General features: G+C 34.1%; 1 protein-coding gene across 1 annotated transcript; it reads right to left on the bottom strand.

Annotated features, from left to right (window-relative positions):
- Nucleotides 1-888: 888 nt before the first annotated feature.
- LOC138344387 (uncharacterized) lies at nucleotides 889-5,081 on the bottom strand. Its single transcript, XM_069294712.1, has 7 exons — nucleotides 4,713-5,081; nucleotides 4,245-4,452; nucleotides 4,120-4,197; nucleotides 3,906-4,003; nucleotides 2,849-3,128; nucleotides 1,871-2,344; nucleotides 889-1,304 (listed from the first exon to the last, which is right to left on the bottom strand). The coding sequence occupies exons 1-7, from the start codon at nucleotides 5,079-5,081 to the stop codon at nucleotides 889-891; spliced, it is 1,923 nt and encodes a 640-aa protein (XP_069150813.1).
- Between the last annotated feature and the right edge of the window lie 19,930 nt (nucleotides 5,082-25,011).

Below are 25,011 nucleotides of genomic sequence, written 5' to 3'. Positions count from 1 at the left end.
TAAAGGTTATGTCTTGTGTTTGCAATATAATCTTTAATGTATTCTTCATTTGATCTTAACATAAAGGAAAGTTCATGTTGTATGCTCTTATTTCTCTTGACATCGTCTTCTATGCTCTTCTTGATGTTTACTTTTATCAAAATAAAAAAATGCAACAGGACAAGAGGAATAGAAATATTAACGGGAGATATGACCGAACCCTTGTGGCTTCTACATAACCTGTTGAGGCAGGAATCAGGTCAAACGTCGTTCCCCCTCCTCAAAAGTTGACAAAGTAAGAAAAACTACAGAGAAACCGAACGAGGCTGACATAGGCCGCCTACGTATCTCATTCTTGAGAATTCAGGTCGAACATAGTTCAAATACAAGAAAATATTAAAAGGGGTAAATGGGGTGACCGAAGCCTACAGAGGCCGCCTACGTATCTCATTCTCTGCCTATACAACTGACCATGACACACGACAACCATTCTCTTCTCATCAATCAAAGTTAATTGATCAATCTGCTTGCTCACCCATTCAGCATTACTCAACTCATCTTCCTGGATGATTTTCAATGACGGTATCTCAACTTCAGCAGGTATGGCTGCCTCTGTTCCATATACTAGTAAGTAAGGCGTAGCACCACTCGATGTTCAGACAGTCGTGCGGTATCCCAATAAAGCATATGTTAACATCTCATGCCAACCTCGATGTTTGTGAATCATTTTTCTTAAAATCCTTTTGATATTCTTATTGGCGGCCTCTACAGCTCCGTTCATTTGGGGACAATAAGCAGTTGAATTTCAATGAGTAATCTTAAATTGCTCACATATCTCTCTCATCAAGTGACTGCTGAGATTTGCACCATTATCATTAATAATGGATTCTGGCACCCGAAATTTACATATCAGATTGTTGCAAAAAAATCATCCACCACTTTTTTGGTTACCGACTTGTAAGAAGCTGCTTCCACCCACTTTGTGAAATAATCAATGGCGACCAAAATGAATCTGTGTCCATTAGAAATGGATGGCTCTATCATACCGATGACATCCATTCCCCAAGCTACGAATGGACAAGGTGAACTCATAGAATTAAGTTCATGAGGTGGCACTTTGATCAAATCACCGTGCACTTGACATTTGTTGCATTTTTGCACAAATTTGCAACAATCATTCTCCATAGTCATCCAGAAATACCCGGCTCGTAGGGTCTTTCTTGCCAAAGTGATCCCGTTCATATGCGTACCACAAACTCCAGCATGTATTTGTTCAATAAGCTTCACAGCTTCAACAGCATTACTATATCTTAGAAGACCCAAATCTGGAGTCCTCTTATAAAGTACTTATCCACTTAGAAACAAATTGAGAGGCACACGGCTTATCGACTTATTTTGGTTGGCCGTAGCATTTTCAGGATAAGTTCTAGATTTGAAATACTTCTTTATATCAAAACACCAAGGCAAAGGTTTCAACATGGGAACAATGGAGTGGATGTCCTTTCAACTCTTTATCCAGAAAATCAATATAATTTGTGTCCGGATGTTTAATCATCAAAGAGATGGTGGGAAGAGCCTCGGCCAATTCATTCTATATTTTAGGAGTATGTCTGAACTTGATCTTATGAAATCTTTTGCACAACTTCTGCACGTACTGTACGTAAGGTATAATTTGGGTTCTACACAGACCATTCTCCTTGGACTTGATGAATCAAAAGATCTTAGTCTCTAATAACTAACAACTCATAGACATTCATGTCGATGGCAATTTTCTAACTAAGAACACAAGCTTCGTATTCGGCCATGTTAGTCGTGCAATTAAATCGAAGCTTAGTCGCTATGGGATAGTGCTGATCGGATTGTGACACTAAGACCGCTTCAATACCTTTACCTTGATGATTTGCCGCTCCATCAAAGAATAATCTCCAACCTGGATACTCTTCAGAAATATCCTCACCCACAAATGACACTTCTTCATCATGAAAATAAGTCTTAAGCGGTTCATACTCTTCATCAACAGGATTTTCTGCAAGATGATCAGCCAAAGGTTGTGCCTTTATTGTTTTCTGAGTCATATGCACAATGTCAAACTCACTCAACAAAATTTGCCACTTAGCTAACTTTTCGATCGGCATTGCCTTCTGGAAGATATACTTCAGTGGATGCATTCTGGAAATGAGGTATTTAGTATAAGAAGACAAATAATGTCTCAACTTCTGGTGAAGCCACGTCAAAGCACAACACGTTCTCTCCAACAAAGTGTAACGAGACTCATATGGAGTAAACTTCTTGCTTATACAATAGATAGCCCTTTCCTTTATTCTTGTCTCATCGTGTTGACCAAGTATGCATCCGAATGCTCTATCTGAGACAGACAAGTACAGCAACAAAGGACTCCCTTCTCGCGGAGGAACCAATACTAGTGGATTTGACAAATAGTTCTTGATAGCGTCAGAAGTAGTCTGATACTCTTTAGTTCACTTTGTCGGGGCGTCTTTCCTCAGCAGCGTTAAAATAGGCTCGCACACCACAATTGGTTGAGCTATAAATCGACTGATGTAGTTTAACCTTCCTAAGAAACTCATCACCTCTTTTCTCGTCTTTGGCAGAGGTAGCTCTTGAATTTCTTTAATCTTTGAAGGTCCGAGCTCAATACCCCTCCTGCTGACTATAAATCCCAACAACTTCCCGGCTGGAACATCAAAATCTCATTTGGCGGGATTTAACTTCAAGTCTTAATGACGCAGATGATCAAAGAATATCTTTAGATGTGTCAAGTGGTCCGAACTCTTGCGGGACATGATTATGACATCATCCACGTTTACTTCAATCTTCTTATGGATCATGTCATGAAAAATGGTCGTCATACTTCTCATGTAGGTGTAGAACGACATCACCCTGTAGTTATATACACCCCACGGTGTAATGAAAGTCATGTTTTCAGCGTCTTCCTCATCCATCAGAATATGGTGATAGCCTGCGTAACAGTCCGCAAACGACTTCATCTCATGCCTAGCACAGTTGTCAATCAAAATATAAATATTCGGCAACGAAAAATTATCCTTTGGGCTAGCTTTGTTGAGATCTCTATAGTCAACACAAATCCTGATTTTCCCGTCTTTCTTGGCGACCGGAACAACATTGGCCAGCTAAGTTTGATATTGTGTCACTTTCACCAATCAGGACTCTATTTGCTTGGTGATCTCTTCCTTAATCTTCAAACTCAGTTCAGGCTTGAATTGTTGAGTTTTTGCTTCACCAGATCGAACCCCAGGTTAATCGGCAGCTTGTGAGATACGACATCGCTACTCAACCCTTGCATGTCACCGACTTCCCAAATGAACAGATCAATATATTCAGCAAGCAAATAAATTAGGCCTTCTTTTTGAGCTTCATTTAGGTTGATACTGATCTTAACCTCTTTAACACATTCTGAATCTCCCAAATTCACCCTTTCGTTTCCTCTAGATTTGATTTATGATGATTCTCGAACTGCCGAAATTCCTTGGCAACATAATCTAGTTACTCACTTTCTTCATCAAAATCATCAACCTTGTCGTCACTTGTCTCATTTTGTTCATTTAGCTCGTGACATGACATGACATTGGAGGTCTGTAACTTATGTCATTGTAATCATAAACAGAAAAAATTGGGAGAGTAAGGTATAACAAACAACTAAATAAATAAAGTTAAAAACAAAAAGGCTTTAATTTAAAAACAATGCAACCTTAGGCCATGGCATGGGCCATGATGCCTTTTTTGAACATCATAATGAAAATTCAAAAATTAGAATAGTTAAGAAAATGCAAAAATGGTGGGTCTCGGGCCTCTCTGGACTACCACCGATTTTAATGTTCATGAAATGACACCTTTCTACCGAAGAGTTCGGGGTATCAGGATCGGCGTGAGGTCCAGTTCCGCATCACCTCCCCTGGTTCAGCATCGCGAATACCATCTAGCTCGACCTTCTCCTCAACAACAACATCGATTTCCTCGAAGAGGTCACAGATTCCTTCTCTAAGGTCTTCATGTTAGGCACACTTCCGAATTGGAAAGGATTGTTACAGATGTCGGATCGGTTTAGCCAATGCTTGATCGTTTTTCTTCTTCATCTTCATGACATCATCTGTGGGGATGCACCCCAAACCATATCTGGATCCTTTAACAAGAACTGGAACAGGCTCAATAATTCCTTGGGAATCTCTTCCCAAACCAAACCTGACTCAAAACCATTTTGTAGCATCACAGTGGCTATAATCTTGTACACGCAGGTATAGGGGTTTGTGGGGCCAAGTATTCGCCGGTGGCATTTACCAGCTCCACCGTGTAAAAGACTGTACCTCGAGCAATGATCGGCACCTGCCTCCCAAGGTGACTCCCCTCGCCATGAATAACCAACTCTTTATTCTTCCACCTAGCTTCATCATCTGATGGAGAGTAGAGGGGACGGCCCCAGCCATATGGATGAGCGGCCTTCCCAGAAGAAGGTTGAAAGTGGTATCGATATCCAATACTTGAAATTGCGTGCCGAATTATGAGGGGCCCATTTGAATGGTCAAATTCTCTACTCCCAACGTATCTCTCTAAACCCCATCAAAGGCTCTCACGTAGACCTGGTTTTGCTCCAGTTTCCCAAGGTCAAACTTTAGTTGTCTTAACGTCGACAACGGGCAACTATTAAGACCAGATCCATCATCTACTAAGACGCGGTTGACAAATTTTTCTCAGCATACCACAGCGATATGCAGCGTCTTGTTATTTGACCTCCCTTCAACAGGCAACTCATCATCGCAAAAGCTAATTTGGTGCCCTCGAATAACCTGATGAATCATGGCGGCCACGTTATCACAGCTTGTACCTGTGGGTACGTACGTGTCATCATGATCTTTCATTGAGGCCTGTCTGTGGAATTGAGAGCTCATCAGCAGGGCCCATACGGATATCTGAGCTGGGGTATTTTCCAAATGCTTAACTATGGAGTAATCTTTTGGTTGCATTCTCCTCCAGAAATCCTCCGCGCTTATCGGCCTCTTAGCCTGATCCTTCTTCTGTCCTCCGAGAGCAAGCTCGTCATGAGTATAACACCTTCCAGACCTGGTCATGCCTTGAGCAGCAACAGTTTCAATGACAAACTTAGTCTTGATGAGAGTTTATGATGGCACCAAGGCAACAACCTTTGAAGATGTCAAAATAACAAACTCTCTCTTCTCTTAGACTCTTAAAGAAGAGACAACCCTTTCCAAATCATCGTGAACGATGGGAGTAATCATCTTCGTTCCGCACCAGTCTTCATCTGTCTCGATCATATTCACATTGTTTCTTCCACGATTCAACAACGGGTTTGTGTTGACATTTGGTGCCGCCAGTTGGAGAGAGACTATCTCCTAATCAATCAGATCCTGAATTTTGTGCTTGTGGTTGATACAATCTTCAATATTGTGCCCGACGCTGTTGGAATGATAAGCACATCTCTGATCGGGTTTGTTGAACTTTGAATTGACATCTATGAGTTTGGGCCCCATAGGGTGGATGTATCTTGCCGTAGCCAGTCTCTCATACAGTTTGGTACGGCTTTCAGCTAGTGCAGTAAAGCTCCTTAAAGGTTTTGTTGAGGAAGCGACACCTGTTGATAATTTCTGGTATTTGGACGGGGAGCTTGGCTTCTGGGATATGGATTTGTTTGGTAATTTGGCGATAGAGCTTGGTAATTCGGAGGAGGATTTTGGTACAGTGGATCTTGGACTTGATAAACATGAGGGTGTACTCGGTAGCTTGATTGTATGTTAGCGCAGTTGGGGGAAACACCTTGGTAGGGAGTTTAAATTGGATAGGGTGGAGGATGATTTGGGTAAATGGGAGATGGACATTGGTAATTGAGGGGCGGACTTTGGTATACGGGAGCTTGGACGTTTGGAAAAATTGAGGTAGCATTCTGTTTATTTGGATGACTAGATTGCGTGCAACAAGATTGGTAGGATTTTGGGGAAGGCCGGGAACGACCTTGGGAATATGATGAACTTCTGGGGGTTTTCCTTCCCCCATATGAAATAGCAGCAACTTCTTCTCTTTTCTTTCTCAATAACCCTGAAGATCCAGGAGTTGCGGCTACACGGGCTATCTTCCCTGATTTGGTTTCATGCGAAATAGATATATACATATGTATGTAAATATATATGTATATGTATATACATATATACATATATATATATACACACATATATATATGTATATATATATATACATATATATGTATATATATATATACATATATATGTGTGTGTGTGTGTGTATATATATATATATATATATAGAGAGAGAGAGAGAGAGAAAGAGAGAGAGAGACTAATAAGGTAGTTTGAATTAACCAATCACTAAATGTAAAACAAGTATGGATATGAAAAATGAAATAAAATAAGATGTCATCAATCAAAATAATTCTTAACAACTTATACATTTTTGATAGAGGATGTATCTAGTAGAGAGAAAGATCTCCTTTTTCTTGTTAGTTTCCTCACCGAGCAAATTGCATGATAGGTATCATTTGTATATGATATAAATGTAACTTTTTTCCCTAAAACAAGATGGTACCTATATTTTGCATCTAAATGAATCACTAAAGAAGATGAACATGTGACACTGTGTCGTACCATTATTTTTAAGTCGATGTTGCATGCATTAATGCATTTGACATTAGAAAAAGATAAACATGTGGCTGTTATTGGCGAGTACTGAATGGACAAGTACATGTACCATGTATTTAGCAATAGTCGAATGCTCAAAAGGATAGTGACAGTTATGTTTATCGCAACATCCAAGCTGAGATTCTTACGCGACAGTTGTTGTCCCATCGGATATCTTTTAGTTGGATGAGAAGAATATCACTTTAGGCTCTTTAGATGCAATTACAGAGGGGGGGTCTCTCCATAAAGGAATAGCTTTTCCGATGCAGGATATTTAACAAGGAGGCTGAGATGATAAACTTTTCTTTCAAGCCTTCTTTAATATGCTAGTCTTGTTACAAAAGATTATGTGTAGGAGTGAAAAAATAGGTAAATAATATGTTTATATTACCCATATTAAATGAACTGGGTATCCAATTTATTTGAAAATGGGTAAAAAAATGAGTAATACCCATATTACCCATTTTAAAATGGGTAGTTAAATAGATAAAATAGGTAAAAGCAAATAAAAAAAAGTGATAAAGGGTTGGATAGTAAGAAAGTATTTTTTCTTAAAACTTTTTTTTTATAAAAAAACATGTAACTTTTTTTTTTACATTTAAATTGGGATAGGGGTGGTGGGGATTGGGGGAGGGGGTGGTAGGGGTAAGGGGAAGAGGGAGGGTTCTAGCGGGGTGGGTGATATTTTTTTTTCAAAAGAAATTAAAAATATTAATGAAAAAAATAAAATTTTGTTAATATTTTTTTGTATGGGGTGTTGGGGGGGGGGGGGGGGGAGGTTAAGGGGGTGTGGTAATTCTTTTTTGGAAGTGGAGGGGGGAGGGCTGGTAGGGGGTAAGTGGTAGGGTGGTAATTTTATTTTATTTAAAAAAATGAAGTTTTGGTAAAATTTCTTTAATTTTTTTTTGGCGGGGGGGGGGGGGGGGCTGGTAGGGGTGGAGTGAAGTGATAAAAAAAATTTATGAAGATTTTAACAAGATTTCTAATATAATATGGGCAATATGGTTACCCATATTATTCATTGGGTCACTCGTTATACCCATTTTAAATATGTGTTGAGTCGGATAATTTATCCATTTTTATTTAATTCGTTTTTAATCAATTTATATTGAATTCAACTCGCTCGTATGTCACTTCTATGTGCAATTAAAGCCAACTTTATTATGTGGTTTGGTATGAGAGCGTTCTTTTGCATCTCATTCTAAAGGAAGTTTGCACTAACTTTTTTCTGGTAAATTATGGTAAGTAGAATCATGGGTGACTATATAATATAGATCAAATTGTTGATCACTTAAAGTCTTTAACAATATTTACGTAGAGTATTCACTATAAATATTCATATTTATTATTGTCACTAAAATATAATATTATGAAAATTATAGAATTATCGATAAATAATTATCTTAAAGTCATTTATTTATAGCTAACTAAGACCTTTTGAAACTATTTCCATTTGCATTTTTTTCTTTTTTTCTTAACCTAACAATAGTTTTTATTTTTTTTCACAATCTATCAAAGAGCCTCTATAGAAACCTTTTTTCTCAATCTATCAAAGAATCTCTATAAAAACCTAGCAAGTTAGGTAAAAAAATAAATTAAGAAAAACATGATAAATAAAATAATAACAATTAAGTGCGCAACATGAGTTGTTGACATTCTTTTCTCTATTTTCTCTTGATTTGTTTTTCAATATCTATGATTTTATTTATTTATTCTCTTTTACATAATATATTTTTGCAATTATTAGTGTCATTATTTATATCAATTTTCAGTGATTTACTTTAGAAATTTTGAGTAAAATCAATCTTTGTTTTTAGTGAAACAATCACTTCATTTTAAAGTATGGTGATGGTAGCAACAATTTAATATTGATTCAACATTTTAAAAAATGTGAAGTATCAATCCAAATCAAATACTCATTCTTTTAATAAAATAAATAGTATATTTAAATTGTTACGTTTTATTAATTTAAAATGAGTTTTGTCAACAAAAGAATTGTATATTAATATATTGTAATTTAAGTTCTTAAATACATTATGCGTGTTTTTTTAATAAACCAAGAAATGTTGTAATAAAATTGAAAAATTTCACCTATTATGTTATTTAGTTTATTTAATTTACTCAGCATTAGTTTTTTTAGAACAATTGATATTGTTTTGTTTTAATATAAAAATCTATCTAAGTTGACAAAAGATGAACATGCTATTTTATTATTATATTTTTGAGTTGCAGAAATAAAAGCATGGCTTTAATGTAAAATAAATACATGCTACTGAGTTTGGTGACTATTCGGTTGATGGATGTCGTGAATTTGTGAAGAAGAGTGATGATGGAACTAAAGAAGAAACTGTTTGTGCTAATTGTGGGTATTTTAGGAGTTTTCATAGAATGAATAGTTAGTCATTGTTTCTTCCTATCATATATATATATATAGTCCGTGCTAGAGCACGGACTCAACACTAACATATTAAATTATTGTTCTAACAAAAGAATAAGTAATCACATAACTTCTCATCGATAAATTTTTACATGCATTCTATAGAATTGAAAATACCACTTAAATCATATCCTCTGCCAATGTTGGTTGTTAAAAAAATCAATTACAATTAGTGTAAGAAATGTTTGCAAAGAAAAGAAAATGCTAATGAAGAATCATCAATGTAATAAGCAAAAATGTATATGTAAAAAAGTGTTTTCTTCAAGTAGGTGAGTCCTTTGCAGTGCAACTATTTATTACCAACACTTTATGGAGTCACCTTATTTACCCAAAACTAATTGTCTGAACATATATGGGGAAATACGTAAAATAATAATAAAATGTATTTAAATCGTCAATACGTATACTCTGAGAAGAGATTTATCCAATTGAAGCAGAATATCATTATTGGGTCACTCCTTCAATACATTAATCATAGTCCTTTTTGAATTTCACCAAGCACATTCATCTTTTCTTTAAATTATGTCTTGTCAGAATCATCAAGAACAAGGACTAAAAGGTCACAACCAATTAGCTACGATTTACTAAAAATACAGTTATAAGAATGTTACACGTTCTCCTAAGCAATGAAAAATAAGACAACACGTGATCTAAATGAGTTACTTCTTGCCTAGAAATACCGTAAGTTTCTCCTTTTGATGAGGACACGCCAAATTTACAAGAACTGACAAAATTATTGATTACTACCACTTACAAAGTCACAAGTCATATTTCAAACATATAATGCAGAGGTTGAATGTAGAAATACATACTACATACCTCTCACAACTAACAATTTCACTGCCTTTTCATTTGTTGCCCTCACAAACTCCATTCATGCATATCTCTCCAATAATTCAAGCCTACAATTATTTCCAAAATTACTTATACTAAATTGAAAGGAAATTTCATAACGTTATTAATATTTGGAAGTACATATAAAAAGTTGTAAGCAAATATTCAATTATAGTGATCTTAGAATAATAAACAAATAAACTGCATTCACAAAAAATAATGTTTTTTTACTTGCAAAGACCAACATAATGCTAATTAACCTCTAAAAAACTGAAAAGTATATCAAAAGATAAAAACATATCGTGTAATCCCAAAATCCTACATATTACGGAAGGAAATGAATCTCGAAGGCCATAAATATTAGCTTCTTTATTCATAAATAGTAATGTTATCAGGAAAGCTGAATCGTAGAGCTAAGGAACTGTTTAAAAAAATGCACAACTCTCATAAACTCTCGAGACAAAATTTTGTTCAAGTGAAAAGAACGATTACAAATCAAAAGAGGAGATTAGTTGAATTGAAAGAAATAACATAAAGAAACTTACAAGAGACAGACACAAGGAGAAATGTTACGAAAACAACCAGAATCATATCTAGGAAACATCACTAAGTAGATTTTCAACTTTCACATATACACACCAGAATAACTAATGAAATTTATTTTGTTTCATTGTATTTGAAATTAAGAATTTTAGTTTTGATGTTATGTTGATTCGAGTAGAAATTATATATGTAAAACTTTAGAAAAGGTCAAATACATATCATTAAAATTCTATGCATAAATGGTACAAATCAAGTTATAATAGTATCTCTCCTGTGCTTGTATTCAAATTTTACTATACATGCTCTCTAAATTTGTCAAGCATCTTAGTCAGATCTGCTCAGACTTCTTTCTCTAGAAAATTGGTATATCAATTTTCTTGTACAGTTTAAACCGCACTGTATGATAATTACACAGCATAGCATAGAAAACTATTTTCTATAGTCAGTTACTTATCCCTTTCAGTCAAGCCTCGTTATAACCATTTGTCTTGATCTTTCTACCCCCTACTACCTCTTTCCATTGTTTACTCGAGAGAGGCTATTAAGAGTGAAGATAATAGAAGTCGAACGTAAAAAGATATGATTGGATGAGTCATTCAAAGAGCAAACCATCACATACCAATATAACTTGCCTCAACAAAACAAAGGAATAAAGAGTAACACCATGATCAAATTAAGCATGAAAAATCGATTCTTCTAATGGAATGCCATCCTTTGGTTCTTAGAGGCAGGTCAATAACCCTTTAAATAGACATAAGACTCTCTTTTTAAAAAATACTTATAAATAATTGTCTCCAGATTAATCTAGTTGCCTCGGCATTTTCAAGCATCATATAAGCATCACCTAAAATGAAATCAGCAACTTATCATAGTATATCTTAATTGATATTTTATCAAGAAGTTAAATACGAAGTAGGATAAATATTAGAGATCTTTCAAAATAATATTCGTCGCATCATTGTTGCTAATCAAACAAAAGAATGACCATCCTGATTTCTTCCCAAGAAAATATCACAGTGTATGCATGTAATTTATCAGTAAATCACTTAAATATTACAAAATTCAGACCACTTTTTGAAAGGATTTCTGTTATGCAAAATGTTGTTATGTCTAATAAGAATGAAAAGAAACATTCTGAAAAAGGATGTATATGGTGGTACAAATACATTTGTGAACATAGAGAAATTAGTAACAAAGAGAGAATATTGGAGAGAAAAGAGCGACTAATTTAGAAGTACTTGGACAACAAAAAATGGCATGGAAATAAAATCATAAGAGTCCCTTCCAAAAAGAATAAAGTTATTCTTTAAACAATGATACAATAAACAAGAAAATCAGAAGCTAAAAATATAGAGTTATCCAATGATATGTTGATGATTTTTGAATTTATTAGATAATTTACTATATTAGATTCAAAATTTTATCTGCAAATGGAGTTGAGCGTATTATCTATGTGTCAATACCAACATCAAGGACCAGAAGTAACGTGAGAGGCATTGGAGTAGTCAAGTGCAAATACCATATAAAAAATATAGTCCTAATCGATGAATGTAAGAATGATGGACACAATATATATTGAATAAGTTGAAAATAGAAAATCAACATGATTGATGAACTTTATCAACATATTGAAACAATACTTTCATATTCATATAGGCAACTATGAACTCCAAATGCAAAGTCTATTGTACTAATGTTCAAATTTGCATAAAGCTTATAAATGATTGTGATATTGTATGCCATAATTTTGATATTTTCTGCCATGATTGTAAGTTTTTTCTCGAAAGATTCACACCATAACAGATTCTACATCTTATATGTAGTTTTCAATCTTTTCTAAAGAGATGAATTAGCTCTCTAGATTAAGTCCAATAATGTGTCAACACAACCATAATGAACATAAAAGATACTGATTCTGTGGCTCTTAGTAGATTTAACTAATCACAACAACCCTTTATATCTTAGTCCCCATCTTTAAGCATGTAATGAAAAAGCGAATGAACTTTTTGTTCTCCATATGTATTAAGTACTCACTTTCTAGATGACCAAATCTTGTAGATTAATACCAATGCAACCATTATTTAAGTACATGAAGTTATGTACAATCTAGAATAAATATGAACAAATATAGAATCGAGAAGCTCACTGAGGCGTGATCAACAAGTGCATATCGTTCTGGAACATTGAGAATAAAATATTTCATTGTACCTTAAACATACCATATCTCACACAAAGATGAAGAGACATGCTCTGAGTCTCACATTGCTTTGTTTTTCTCCATTTTATAATGATCCATCACTACACATCCCCTCAGATTTGCTTGATATTTTCGAAAATAATAACCCTACACTATAAAAATCATGTAAATATCAAATGTATAAATGAAGAATGATATTTGTAGGGAAAAAAATGAAGAAGTCTTTTACTTGGTTCGAAGATACTATTAAACACCTTTGTTGCACGAATTCTTAAATTAAGTTAACCATGAAATATAAATTTTAATGGAAGAACACAAAATTCGCTATACATCTCATAAAATTGCACCTGAATAACTCAATTCAAACATGAATATTCAAATTCATTGAAACAAACCAAAAAATAAATGACAATCTACAAATAATAAGAGTGCGATAACTAAACAAAGATTGCTTTAAAACCTAAAAAAACATAATTAAATGGCCAAGCAAAACATTTCACCTTTGTTGGTGCCATGCTTTTCCAAGTAGCTTTCCATGGACCCTTGAGACTTTCTGTCATCTCAACTAGACTTTGATTAATGAAGCATGATGAAATTTGAGAACCATTAAAAGAAATTTTGTATAGTTTTAGAGAGATAAATTATGTGAAATTGGAAATCAATTGAAGAAAACAGTGTCATATACAAATGAAGGAAATAAAATTAAGTGAAAATCTTCACGTGGTTTGATGAGAAAGAAGTGCAATACACGTGTAGACTTACTTTCACACTGAAAATAAAATGATATTCAATGACCAATCAAACTCGTCCATGTTTATAGTAAAACTTATAATGTTGTTGGTACAATTTTTAATTGCATTATTTCGTCATCTCAAACTCCCTTTTCTAAATAAGGGATATGATAGGATGAGAAAACATTTATGTGTAATGACATGTTGTGCATTTATTAATGGAAAAATAACTTAAATATACAGCTATAAGTTTATTATTCTCTAATTTTCCCTACTTTTTAAAAAAACCTACTTAAATTCCTTTTTTACTTTGTAATCATAATATTATAGATGCATAACACTCTCTCTCATCTGACACACGTTTCATCCCTATGTCATGCCTATTTTTTCTCCACAAATACACTCAATCAACTGAATCTTTTTTATCCATAACTACACTCAATATAAATTTAAAATTTAAAATTATTACTCTCTCAATCAAACATTTCTTAACAACATATATTTGAATTTTAAAAATTGCACTTTCTGAAATCTGTATGATACATCCGTTTATTCTTTGATTCTTCTTTTTCTTCTTACTCCATCCGAACTTAAAGTCATTTTTTTAATTTTTTATTTACTCTTGTTCATCGTTATCTTCTCTCATATATATGGATCATGTTACGAATCGAAGGATATATGATTCTGATGATGAAGATTAGGAAGAAAATATAAAAAAAATTCGCATGATCCTTTGAATTTGAGGAAGGATCCAAATAAAGATATTTCGTAATTTTTTAAATGAAAGGTTGCAAAAATACCCCCAAAAAAAGAGAAAAATATCAACAACTGTTATTGTCAGGCCCACATTTCTTAGGTATATTTTTTTTTCTTCCTTAAATTGTTTTGAAAGATATAGTACGTGTAATACATATCGTTATAATGTGTTATAGTGTTTAGTCAATTTAATGATAAATGAATTAAATGTGTATCAGATGTTTTTTTATGTATCATGATTCTTTGAAAATTGGTATAAATGTATCATAAAGGGATTTGTTGTTTTATTTAGTATGTATATTCAATATCATTAACAAGTATATTTTTTCCAAATTGCAGCCACTCAAGTAAAAGAAAAAAAATACCAATAGATCCCATAAGGTTTACTGTCAATTGTAGCAACAATTTTCTAAAGGATTTTCAAGACTCTATAAGGGAGATGTATTCTAACTGTTTAGGAATACAATTTTTGGACCCTTTTTAGATATTACTAAATGTAATTTTAGGTCAAATCACTAAGTGCTTGCTGTTGTTAGAGTTGGAACAAGGCAACTCTAATGTGTTGCATATTAGACATGCGAATAAGTGTATCCTGAAATTTGGTATAGATGAATTTGCAATAATAACTAGAGTTAAAGTCATAGGCAAAACCAATGATTTCCAATACCTAGAATCAACTCCCTGTATGCTATTCCAGAAGTATTTTTCCAGTGCAGTGAATAGTGTTACCAAGAATAAACTAGTCCAACAGTTTATCATGGGCATCTGGGAGAACGATCAGGACGCACTCCAAATGTCTATATTGTTCTTTATTCATGCATTCGTATTGACTAATCTCGATAATACAATTATATCTATTGTGAATTTTCTAATGGTTCCAGATGGTAGATATCGAGATTATCCTTGGGGTCAGCTTTCATTCTCAAAGCTCATCAGTTCACTTAGACAGGATTTTTATGTTATCAAAAAATTATATCAATTATATGGACTGCCGTATGCACTAAACATATGGATGTACGAATGTGCATCCCACTTAAATTTTGAAATTGCTAATGAAAGAATGGAATGTCATCCCAAGAATGTGTAATTGGAGAAATGTGTAAGGAAAAATTTGAAATGCTTATGTCTAGCATTTTCAAAGAGGTAAAAATAAGTCCTTTTTTATTGTGAATATTAAATATTTCAAGTTTGTCTTTTTAATATCATTATTTTATGTGTTGTGATACATTGTGTTGTGTCTTAATTATTTTTTGTATTGTGATACATTATGTCTTATCTTAATATTTAAATTATTTTCTGTGTTGTGATACATTCAAAATGCATGTTCAAACATTGTCCCAACAGCGGAGGAACTTGAAGCTTTTGACTTAGTTGAAGTTGAAAATGTTCCTCCTTCTTTACCACCCTTAGTACAACCAAATGACAAAGATGATTTTAATGATTTCTCCACCAAAACACCCCAACAGTTGTCAAGGAGATCTTCTAGAGTTTCTGATACATATCCTCCACCACCCCTAAAAAGAAGAAAAAAAGTAGTTAAACATAAAACAAAGGTTTCAGAATCCAGTCAGCGTGATCAATCAATTCTGTCTCCGACCCCGACTGCTGATGTACATGTTTCTATCCCAAACGTGCCTCCGACCCCGGCTACTGATGTACATGTTTCTAAAGATTCTTAAAAAGTCAACTATGTAATTTCAAATATTGAAGGGTTGAAAGATCATTTAAAAAATCCCATAAGTTAATTATTTTGATATATTTACCCATATGTAATTTATATTTATCCTAAATGTATTTATAATTTACGGTTGACAAGAAATTTAAGAAACAGATTATATTGATAACGGAAAATCACTCCCAGTTGATGCAATCTCGACGCTAGGAAAACATCAATGTTGAGACTAATTCAAGCAAAATTCATTTTACGAAACAAACATCTCCACAAATACGGATTGATCTTGTTGATATGGGTGGTATAGCTGATGATGATGTTGATATTTCTGGTAACAAGGGTGAACATCAAGTCACTAACGATGTGGGGAATGTAGCTGAGAATGGTGTTGGTGTTTCTGGTAACGAGGGTGAACATCGAGTCACTGATAATGTGGGGGATGTAGCTGAGGATGGTGTTAGTGTTTCTATTAACGAGGGTGCACAACAAGTCAATGTTATTCCAAAGTTATGTTTCAGATATATTGTATATAATTTGTCATTAAGTTAATGTTATGTTTTATGCACATCTACTCACTGTTATGTATCATGCACACATAGTCACTGTTATGTATCATGTATGTAAAGTTAAGTTGATTAATTTAACTTGATTTAATCTTTTATATATATATATATATATATATATATATATATATAAAATAGGAAGAAACAATTACTAACTATTCATTCGATGAAAACTTCTAAAAAACCCACAATTAGCACAAACAGTTTCCTTTTTAGTTCTATCATCACCCTTATTCACAAATTCACAACATCTATCAACCGAATAGTCACCAAACTTAGTAGCATGATTGTTAGTCATATACCATATTTTTATGTTCATATTACCATTTGAATTATAGCTTGTGTTGCTTATCATTTGCTTTTTTTTTATGGCTAATGCTTTAAGGGTGAAGTTTTAGTTTTTTCCTTTTGGTTTGAGTTTAAACGGTTTTTAATAGTGTGAATAGTAGTTTAATTTTCAACACACAATTAATTTTCTATTGAACTAATTCGTGATCAGATTATCTATAATAAAGTAAATTTACAAAAGCGAGGTAACATTAAAGCACATTTCATTTTGAGAAACAAATCCACAAATACGGATTGATCTTGTTGATATGGGTGGTGTAGCTGAGGCTGATGTTGATATTTCTGGTAACAACGGTTAACATCAAGTGACTAACGATGCGGGGGATATAGTTGAGGGTAGTGATGGTGTTTCTGGTAACAAGGGTGAACATCAAGTCACTGATAATGTGGGGGATGTAGCTGAGGATGGTGTTAGTGTTTCTATTAACGAGGGTGAACAACAAGTCAATGTTATTCCAAAGGTATGTTTATGATATATTGTATACAATTTCACATTAAGTTAATGTTATGTTTGATGCAAATCTACTCACTGTTATGTATCATGCACATATAGTCACTGTTATGTATCACGTATGTAAAGATATATATATATATATATATATATATATATATATATATATATATATATATATATATATATATATATGAATGGAAGAAACAATGACTAACTATTCATTCGATGAAAACTCCTAAAATACCCACAATTAGCACAAAAAGATTCTTTATTAGTTCTATCATCACCTTTCTTCACAAATTCACGACATCTATCAACCAAATAGTCACCAAACTTAGTAGCATGATTGTTAGGCATATGTCATATTTTATGTTCATATTACCATTTGAATTATAGCTTGTGTTGCTTGTCATTTGGTTTTTTTTTTTGGCCGACGCCTTAAGGGTGAAGTTTTAGTTTTTGCCTTATGGTTTGAGTTTAAACGGTTTTTAATAGTGTGAATAATAGTTTAATTTTCAACACACAATTAATTTTCTATTAACATAATTTGTGATGAGACTATCTAGACTAAAGTAAATTTATGTAAGCGATGTTACATTAAAAACACCATTTACACAAAGTTTTAATGAAGCATCACTTACGTAAATTTACTTTAATATAGATAATCTCATCACAAATTATGTCATAGAAAATTAATTGTCTGTTGAAAATTAAACAATTATTCACAGTATGAAAGACCGTTTAAACTCAAACCAAAAGGCAGAAACTAAAACTTCACCCTTAAAACTTTAGCCAAAAAAATAAAAAAAAGCAAATGACAAGCAACACAAGCTAAAATCCAAATGGTAATATGACGATAAAATATGGTATATGCCTAAAAATCATGATACTAAGTTTGGTGACTATTTGGGTAATGGATGTCGTGAATTTATGAAAAAGGGTGATGATGGAACTAAAGAAGAAACTGTTTGTGCTAATTGTGGGTGTTTTAGGAGTTTTCATCGAATGAATAGTTAGTCATTGTTTATTCCTATCATATATATATATATATATATATATATATATATATATGTATATGTATATATATATATAGACACATATATGTAAATATAAATACATACATGTTGCTTTATCTAAAAGAGGAAAAACATTTATTTTCTAAGGGGTTTTCAACTTTTTAGAGTCACCACTTAATTTTTGATGCAACTTAAGAAAACTTGATTTTTCACAAGATTAAACAGAGAAAAATCAATTGAAAACCTTTTAGGGGGTTCGAGATTCATATTAATGTCATAGGAAGGTTTGAAAGCACCTAAGACATTTCGTTAACCTACGGTTTTCAAGCAACTAACGTAGTTGGCTAAAAAAATAAATTTTGCTTGAAAAAAACCAAAATACATCAACAAATAAGCGATTATTTACAGTTCCCATCATCATACGGCTGATCACTTCTTCCTAATTGAGATTGGTATTGATTGCATTTAAGATAGACAGGGAGGAATATATTAATATCGGACAAAACCTGAACTCATATAACTAGCTACCAGGCTATTATGTTTTTTAACCTTACAATCTAAGCAAGATATATGATAAAACAAAATATTATGTACATTCTGCTTAATGTCAGTATGCTCATACTCCTGACAATCTTATTGATGAAATTTTAAATTAGTATGACTAAGACACGAGGCAAAAGAAAAAAAAATCCAAACAACTTTTAACATACAATTCTAGAAAGATTTGAGAATTAGCAGGTAAAGCAAGATAATACTCATGTTTATATAGAATCCATAGGCAAATATAATCACCATTTTTGACTAATGATCAAATGATATAAAGGCCCAACTTTATCCAAACGAGGTAACAAGCGTTAAGATAATCGAAACGCTCATGAAATAGGCAAAATAAACGACAAAAATAAAACACGACTACGTCGGGATGAAGAGCTAAGCAAACAGAGTATGGCTTAGAGTAACTCATAGTATTGAAAGAAAAATCATGTTAATGACTGACCAGTGATATATCTCAGGTACTACTCCATAATAAATATCACAATCTGACGCTAACGAATTTAGTACATACAGGGCATTTAAACGAGGATGATTTAAGAACAAACCTATACTTAAGTCAAAATCACCCCCACATGAGCAACACTATAGACACATCGAGGAGCAGACAGGCACTAAATTTATTAGGGAATCATACTTTATACTAGAAAGTTAATATTGTATTATAAAGAAGGTCCAATTCTTTGTCATTCTTGAGAAATCGGCCTACGAGTCCAACTTAACAAAGACGCTAAGCATTTAATTTAGAAAAAAAAACTTTTTCACTGAACAACAAGACTTGAGATCTGACGCCTTGCATAAATGAGCTAGAACTTGACACTCTAAGAAAGACAAAATGGTTCCCGACTCATGCATTTTAGTATTAAATATAGATATATATTGGTAAGTAATCTTGATAAACAGTGATCCAAATTAGACCAAAAAAGACTCACTGCATTTCTAGACTTAAATGATTTATTTATTTATATTATTTTTTCTTTTTAATTTCCAAAAAAAGAATAAGTCAACTTTTATTCACTTCCATTTGTGAGAATTTTTAAATGTGGATATTTGAAACAGAAAAACTACGGTAATAGTAGCCATCAAAAACAGGAATGCTAACAGCAAATGCGGCAAAACCATAAACAAAATCTCCATCGAACATTGAAAGCATAAATAAATTCAAATGAGATCAAATGAACAAGGTGGAAAAATCATTCACGTCACACGATAGTCATAATAATGCTGAACTGAACCAATTAGGGGCAGAATTAGTTATCTAAAACCAAATCTAAACTCAAGGATGATGGGATAAATCTTTTTAAACATATCCAACTAATAAAAGAAGCACTAAAATCATTTTTGACACAAAGGAGAAGATACCATCATGTCAATATAGTCGAGTAAACAACAAAGAAGACACGCCACGAACTAAAAATTAAAATAAAAGACGGACCAAACTGAGTCATAGAACTACCCTAATAGTTAAGCGTGTGTTACTCATTTTATAGAAGTAAGATAAAGGAAATAATTTAGACGGAACACACTCTGGCAAATTTATCAGGTAATCGCAATGAAATACATGTTCAACCGACATAAACAAACTCAAAATTAAAAGAATGTTACCTCTAGAGGGGCAGCAAAACAGAAACGACGAGCTAGAACAGACTTCAACACGAGAAACTGAACACGAGCGAAAGAATGGAAGTCTTGATAGCAATTTGTTTTTTCTTGTTATGTAAGGAACAACTAAAGATCAAAACAACTTTCTTCCTGTATTTTCATCACTTCTTCTCTAAATTCTCGACTAGAATAATAATATTTCCTAATTTTGTAACTAAAAAAAAAACCAAAACCTTCTCAAAAATTTCTCCGCCTTCTCCCTTAAAATAAATTCCATTGCTGGAAAGAAAAAAAGACTATATAAAGGCCAAGAATTAGGGTTTTTTGCCAAAGGGAGGGAAAGACGAGGAAATTCAAAAAATTTTCGGCCCATTTGGCATTCAAATTCCAAACCTTTTCCAAAAAAGCCAAATATTCCCTCAATTCCAGGTTATTCGAACGGATTTTAGGGGAGGTGGAGGGTCGAGATCGACCCTTCGTCTTGGGCAAGCGACGTGGCTCGATCCCACAACACCAAGGACGATTCCGCGTGTCTTGTGTGCTGTTGATGTCCTACGGATAGAGAAATATTACAGGTATCCATTGCTGCCTTCTTTCCACACGCGATTTGGAAGAGGGAAAAGGACGAACGCGTGAAATTGGATTTCATACTTGTTGAAGCTGCAGAAACTCCTGGGTTTCAATTTTCTAGGGAAGAAGAACTTGTTCGGTGGGGTCGGTCGGGAGAAAAGGGATGATTTGGGGGTTTTTGCGTTGGGCTGGGATGATGTAAAAGAAGGGTTAGATATAAAATAAAAAGGGGCTGGCTTCACTAGAAATAACTTAAAGTTGGGCTGGGAATGTTAAGGTTTGCACGGGCTAACGGAAAATGGAGGAAATTTTAGACTTGAATTATTGGGCTGGGAAGGTGGGAAAAAGAAAATGTGAGTAGTGGGCTGCTGATAATAAAAGAAAAATCCCAAATTTGGTTGGTCCAAACAAACTTGAATGATAAAAAAATCACTATGAATTAATCGCATGAGCCCCTTAACTTCGACGAGACAAAATAATCGATATAATTAAAATAATTAGTTCCAAAATAGAGAATAAACTATTGCATAACTAGTTAGTAAAACATTCAAACAAAAAAGAAAGTTTTTAAGACGATTTTCACACATTCTTAAAAATAAGCTTACATATATATGTCTTGAAAGGTATATTTGAATTTCACAAAATATCTATTATTTTAAATCGCTTGGAATCTTTAGAAGATCGTGAATTAATTTACCGTAGAGAGCCAATATTGGTTGTCAATAACTGTCCCTCATTTCACAAAGATTGGTACCAACAATTCAAGGAAAATGAAATTGACCAATCCTATTTTGACCGACCACAAATTCATCTTTTTAACAAGATTTGATATGGATTTCAGGAATTATGGCTGAACCCTAGATACGGGTTTCCTATATATCTCAGACTATACGAGAACTTAGGCCACTTGTAGTTCGATATGCTTGTTTTAATGCACGATTTTGGAAAAAATTCAAAATTCATCCTAATACCGAGTTATGAAGGCACCAAAATGCTTGAGAATAAGATTTAAGAGAGAATGTTGGAATACATCCGAGTTTTAACATTAAACCCGCCTACATATCCTTAAACATCAGGAATCAGATCGTTTATAGTTCGACTCGATCGGTTGAAAAATAAATCTATTATGCTAGATAACCTTTGGTTTTAGATAAGTGACAAATTAAACGAGTATGAAAAGGAGGCTTGTAACCTCTTAGCCATGTATGTGGTGCGCTCCTCTGCTCGCGTCCTAAGAGTTTGACAATCCTCTTTGGACTATGTCCCAGTTCGCTGCCAAGAAAGTTTCACGTTGTGCTGCATCCCTTTTGATGTCGTCCGCACTGTGTCGACACTGAGTTTTTCTCCTTCTCATTTGTCGTTAACTCGATTGGTTTGATGTAAAGCAAATAAAGATTATGTCTTGTGTTTGCAATATAATCTTCAATGTATTCTTCATTTGATGTCAACATAAAGATAAGTTGATGTCGTGTGCTAGTATTTCTCTTGACGTCGTCTTCGATGCTCTACTTGATGTTTACTTTTATCAAAATAAAAGAATTCAACTAGACAAGAGGAATAAAAATCTTAACAGGAGATATGACCGAACCCTTGTGGTACCTACATATCCCGATAAGGCAGGAATCAGGTCAAACATAGTTCACCCTTCTCAAAGGTTGACAAAGTAAGAAAAACTTCAGAGAAACCGACTGAGGCCGACATAGGCCGCCTACGTATATTATTCTTGAGAATTCAGGTCGAACATAGTTCAAATACAATAAAATATTAAAAGGGGTAAATGGGATGACCGAAGCCTATAGAGGCCGCCTATGTATCTCATTCTCGAGAATTCAGGTCTGACGTAGTTCATTACAGGAGGGATAAAATTTTAAGCAAAATGAATATAATTAAACATACTGATTACAAGTAAATAAAAGAAATATAAACCGCAGTTTCACACGTAGTATTTCTTGATGGCATCTGAGTTGATCGGTTTCGTCCATACGGTTCCATCCATCTCCGACAGGACCAAAGCACCTCCAGATAATACTTTACGAACCATGCAAGGACCTTACCATTTTTGGTGCGAACTTCCTTTGTATTCGTCTTAATGAGGAAAAATATGCTTAAAGACCAATTGACCAAATTCGAAAACTTTGGCTCTTACTCTCTTGTGAAAGACAGGAACCATTCTCTGCCTATACAACTAACCATGAAAGACGAAAACCCTTCTCTTCTCATCAATCAAAGTTAATTGATCAATCCTCTTGCTCACCCATTCAGCATTACTCAACTCATCTTCCTGGATGATTTTCAATGACGGTATTTCAACTTCAACAGGTATGACTGCCTCTGTTCCATATACTAGTAAGTAAGGCGTAGCACCAGTCGATGTTCTGACAGTCGTGCGGTATCCCAATAAAGCATATGGTAACATCTCATGCTAACCTCGCGTATTGTCAATCATTTTCCTCAAAATCCTTTTGATATTCTTATTGGCGGCCTCTACAGCTCCGTTCATTTGGGGAAGATAAGAAGTTGAATTTCGATGAGTAATCTTAAATTGCTCACATATCTCTCTCATCAAGTGACTTTTGATATTTGCACCATTATCAGTAATGATGGATTCTGGCACCCAAAATCTACATTTCAGATTGTTGCGAACAAAATCATCAACCACTTTCTTGGTTACCGACTTGTAAGAAGTTGTTTCCACCCACTTAGTGAAATAATCAATGGCGACCAAAATGAATTTGTGTCCATTAGCGGATGGCTCTATCGAACCAATGACATCCATTCCCCAAGATACGAATAGACAAGGTGAACTCATAGAATTAAGTTCATGAGGTGGCACTCTGATCAAATCACCGTGCACTTGAGATTTGTGGCACTTTTGCACAAATTTGCAACAATCATTCTCCATAGTGATCCAGATATACCCGGCTCGTAGGGTCTTTCTTACCAATGTGAGCCGTTCATATGCGTACCACAAACTCCAGCATGTATTTGTTCAATAAGCTTCACAGCTTCAACAGCATTACTACATCATAGAAGAACCGAATCTGGAGTCCTCCTATAAAGTACTTATCTACTTAGAAAGAAATTGAGAGCCACATGGTGTATCGACTTCTTTTGGTAGGCCGTAGCATCTTCAGGATAAGTTCTAGATTCCAAATACTTCTTTATCTCAAAATACCAAGGAAAACGTTTCGACATGGGAACACTGGACTACATGTCCTTTCAACTCTATATCCAGAGGATCAATATAATATGTGTCCGGATGTTTAATCATCAAAGAGATGGTGTCAAGGGCATCGGCCAATTCATTCTGTATTCTAGGAGTTTGTCCAAACTTGATCTTATGAAATCTTTTGCACAACTTCTGCACGTACTGTACGTAAGGTATAATCTTTGGGTTCTTCACAGCCCATTCTCCTTTGACTTGATGAATAAAAATATCTGAGTCTCTAATAACTGACAAATCATAGAAATTCATGTTGATGGTTATTTTCTAACCAAGAACACAAGCTTCGTATTCGTCCATGTTGTTCGTGCAATTAAATCGAAGCTTAGTCACCATGGGATAGTGCTGACCGGATTCTGACACTAAGACTGCTTCAATACCTTTACCTTGATAATTCTCCGCTCCATCAAAGAATAATATCCAACGTGGATACTTTTCAAAAATATCCTCACCCACAAATGACACTTCTTCATCGTGAAAATAAGTCTTAAGCGGTTCATACTCTTCATCAACAGGATTTTCTGCAAGATGATCAGCCAAAGCCTGTGCCTTTATCGCTTTCTGAGTCATATACACAATGTCAAACTCACTCAACAAAATTTGCCACTTAGCTAACTTTCCAGTAGGCATTGCCTTCTGGAAGATATACTTCAGTGGATCCATTATAGAAATGAGGTATGTAGTATAAGAAGACAAATAATGTCTCAACTTCTGGGCAAGCCACGTCAAAGCACAACACGTTCTCTCCAACAAAGTGTAACGAGACTCGTATGGAGTAAACTTCTTCCTTATATAATGGATAGCCCATTCTTTCTTTCCTGTCTCATTGTGTTGACCAAGTATGCATCTGAATG

This window comes from Solanum lycopersicum, chromosome 1 (genome assembly GCF_036512215.1).
Source record: "Solanum lycopersicum chromosome 1, SLM_r2.1".
NCBI classification, from domain to species: Eukaryota; Viridiplantae; Streptophyta; class Magnoliopsida; order Solanales; family Solanaceae; genus Solanum; species Solanum lycopersicum.
This window is presented reverse-complemented; position numbering and strand designations above follow the sequence as displayed.